At 47.9% G+C, this 3,638-nt stretch overlaps 1 protein-coding gene across 1 annotated transcript in view; it reads right to left on the reverse strand.

The window, feature by feature from the left end:
- The window catches only part of PLCB2 (phospholipase C, beta 2), a 36,797-nt gene that overhangs the window by 20,046 nt on the left and 13,113 nt on the right, over positions 1 to 3,638 (reverse strand). Inside the window, 3 exon segments of the mRNA XM_009082124.1 lie at positions 2,079 to 2,132; positions 2,766 to 2,845; positions 3,553 to 3,638. The exon segment at positions 3,553 to 3,638 is cut by the window's right edge and continues 21 nt beyond it. Coding sequence (XP_009080372.1) covers positions 2,079 to 2,132; positions 2,766 to 2,845; positions 3,553 to 3,638 — 220 coding nt within the window.

The raw sequence follows: 3,638 nt of genomic DNA on the forward strand, positions 1-3,638 counted from the left end.
TGCCCCTCTTGGAGGTGCTCCCTGTGGCAGCAGACCTCATGCCACCAATTCCCCAGGACACTTCCTCCCATGTGGCAGCTGGCATTAGCAAGGAATTACTTTGTAGTCAAGACAACATCAAAGAAAAACAAACAACCATTCTGCACTGTTTGCTGCTTTGAAAGACAGGAAAATTTTCTGGAACCGAAGGCTTTCCATGAATTCAAAGAACAAACTCATTGCACAGGCAAAGAGTCTGGGATACTACATGACTGTTGCAGCAAAATAAAGCTCCTCTCTCCAAAGGAGAAAGCTGGGACTGGTCTGCAGGGCACAGTTCCCTGGGTCAGCTTAAAGCAGCCTCTTTGCTGCACTGTGGAGCAGTAACAGCAACTCCACTCTCCTTCCTTTCAGCATGTCCCAGGCAGCAGCACTGTGGTCTCCTCCGTGGATAAATTTAGCCTCAGCTCTGTTAAGCTCCTGGAACCACAGGTGCTCAGAGCCAAACAGGGAACAAGGAGTGCTGTGGGCTGGCAGGTGGAAGTGCTCAGTGGGGACTCATGCAAACACAGTGCCCATGGCTGCCCAGCTGCCCTTTGCAAGGCAAAACTGCAGCAGCCTTGGAATGATTCCAAAGGGATTTATTTACATGTCTAAAGAGAAAGGTGGATGCTTGTGGAATTTTCAGAACAATTCAGACATGGAGTTTTGAAAGCCTTACATTTACCTGCACCTGGAGATACTATTTTTATCAACTTGGCTCTGAATCTGGGCTATTTAATGGTCTAAATTCTTATCATTCTGCAAGAAATGGGCACTGAGGAGAGGTACAGCCTGTTCCAGGTATTTTTCCTAGCTAATTTCAGAGGAATAAGCTGATTTCTCCCTGCAGTAACACTACCTTGCTTGCATTTTAAAGATCAATTCAAAGCACTCCTCCCTGGTGTGTTATTCATTACAGACCTATACATTTTTAACAGCCCTTTGATGAATACTCTGGTTTCTGACAGAATGAAATTCTGCTGGTTGGTGGTTTAGAAAACAAATAACAGATCATGTTTAGTGTTGAATACAGCTCAGCCATCCAGGAGCCCGTTCAGCCAGCACAGCCCTAATCCAGCACCATTCTGTTGCAGGAAGTGTGCTCATTAAGGGTGATTAGTGCTTGCCTCTTGTGATGCTGTAACTCAGCTCAGACCTAAAACACAGTGGTTCAAAACCTCCCAAATGCACTATCTGCAGGTCCTTATTCTTAAAACAAAAAGATAATGTATGGACTCAAAAGGGAATTCAACAAGGAGGAGCCGCAGGAGCAGCCCTGGAGTGATTTCACTAGGGACACTGAGTGGCACAAAGTCAATCCCAGGTTCATGCCTTGCAGTGCAGGGGGGAGGAACAGGCTGGGCTTTGCTTTGTTTTCTAATGGGAGCCCTACCCTGGCGAACAAGGCCAGCCCCAGAGACAGGGAAGGACAAATCTCCACTGTTCTGTCCCTGAACCAGCACCAACACTGACCCAGAGGCCTGTCTGTGGGCTGTTTCCCTCTCATGCACACCCAGAGGGAAGGCTGAATGATGGGAGAAGTGGAGAAGCACCAGTGGAGAAGTGCTGGAGTGGCCACACATGGAGAAAGGAGACAAGAAATGCAAGGGAGCCCTAATGTAGGTGAGTGGAGAGTCCAGCAAAGAGCTCTCCAAATACACAACTCCTTATAGGAAACGTAAACTGAGTCCTACATCTCATCCACCTTTCAGCTCAGATTTGCAGAACAATCTATGGTTGAATTTTACCAAAGTTCCTTGGTTGTGCTGACTATTTCTTGGCAACAGCCAGGAAGGGAAATCTGTGGCTGCTGAAGGCCATTCTTTGCTGTAGATGGAGGCCACAAAGTCTCCTTTCCATACTCAAATCATGTGCCAGGCCCACCTGAACTGAGGTGCAGCAGGAGCCCTTCCATGCCCTGAATCCAGAGGGAATGATCTCTACACCTCTTAGGTGCAGGAAGAGCAGGCAGCTGAAGTCATCAGCAACCATTCTCTTACCAGCTGCTCTGCCTGTAGTTTGACTGAACACATAGTGAAACAAACATCCGTACTCACTTCCTAACAGGAATCTTCCCCTCTGCATTAAGCTGCATCTTCAGCTTCACCAGGCTGTGAAAAAAACCAGCCCATATTATGAAAATGCACTTGAACAATCTTAGAGATCTTATTAATTAAGGAGAAAGGAAAAATGTGCAATTGGGAAAACAGTCCAACAGTGAACTGAAAATCAGGGTCCTACAGACAGTCAGCTTTACCTCAAGCAGAACTTGTTTCTGTTTCTTGGGAGGGAGAAACAGGTAAATTCTAAGAGCTTAGACATCAGAAAGATTGCCCCGAAGCACGAGATCTAGATATGAGCTAATGGTATCTCCCATTATTTAGCATTCCCCAGCAGTCTCAGGCTGCCAACCAACCCATGCCACAGAGCAAAGCAGACGAGGAAGCAGCTGGTTGAGGTGAGCTGTGACTGACAGGAGATAAGTCTGAGGCTCAAAATTCAGTCTGTCCAATACCACATGTGTGTGACTGGCTCAGGCTCTCCTGTGCCTGTCAGGTGTCACAGGACATATGGCCCAACCACCAAACCCCACTGGTACCTCAGGGCTCCTGAGCTGGCCCAAGCCTTGGGCTGAGGCTGCCAAGGAACCTGAAGGCTAAGAAACCATTTTTTTTTCCCCAGTACAGACAGAAAGGATAGGACACAGATGTTTCAGAGAACAAAGCTTGTCAGACATCACTTACATTTTCTCTAGGAAGGTGTAGCGGGAAGCGTTGTACGTGAGGGGATTCCGAACGATGGCCATAATGTCCTCAGCCCAGCTCTGGAATGAACACACACACAGGGCACAGGCCACTGGGCATTAGGGAATTGCTCCGAGACATACACAGCAAACACAGAAAGGGCACAGAATCCCAGAGTGGTTTTGTTGGAAGGGACCTTAAACCATGTCTAGTTCCACCCCCTGCCATGGGCAAGGACAACTTCCACAAGCCCAAATTGCTCCAAACCTCATCCAACCTGGCCTAGAACACTTCCAGGGATATGGCAGCCACAGCTTCTCTGGGCAACCTGTGCCAGTGCCTCAGCACCCTTGCAGGGAAGCATTTCTTCCCACAAACTCAAAATCTACCCTCTGTCAGTTTAAAGCCATTACCCCTTGTCCTGTCTGACACTGCTGGGCTCCAATCCCAACTGCAGTGCCCTGGGCTTGGCTCTATCACCTTCCTCCTGTCTATATATACCAGCAGCTGAAATTTTGAAACTTCTCAGCTGCCTGTTCATCCATACATAGCACATGAAAGACAACAATGACACACTAGATGACTTCTACCAGTCCTTCTCCATGCAGGCCAGAAGTTCCTGGAACTATAGAGATACCACACCTGACTGGAACTTACACCTGCTTGTTCATAACCCTGACAGTAACATTGACAGGGTTCCCTTCCTTCCCCTCTCCTTTCCTGCTCCCCACTGAATTTCCTGGTCCTTAGTGATTCCTGGTGCTTCCATGCCCTCAGGATCTGATACCTTGCCAACATTCTCCTTGTAAGACACGAAGTTATGGAAAGTGAGGTCAACCATGTCAGGGCCAGACACAATTGTCAGGGTCTTCA

The sequence above is a fragment of the Acanthisitta chloris genome, unplaced genomic scaffold (assembly GCF_000695815.1).
Source record: "Acanthisitta chloris isolate BGI_N310 unplaced genomic scaffold, ASM69581v1 scaffold20279, whole genome shotgun sequence".
Lineage (NCBI taxonomy): Eukaryota > Metazoa > Chordata > Aves > Passeriformes > Acanthisittidae > Acanthisitta > Acanthisitta chloris.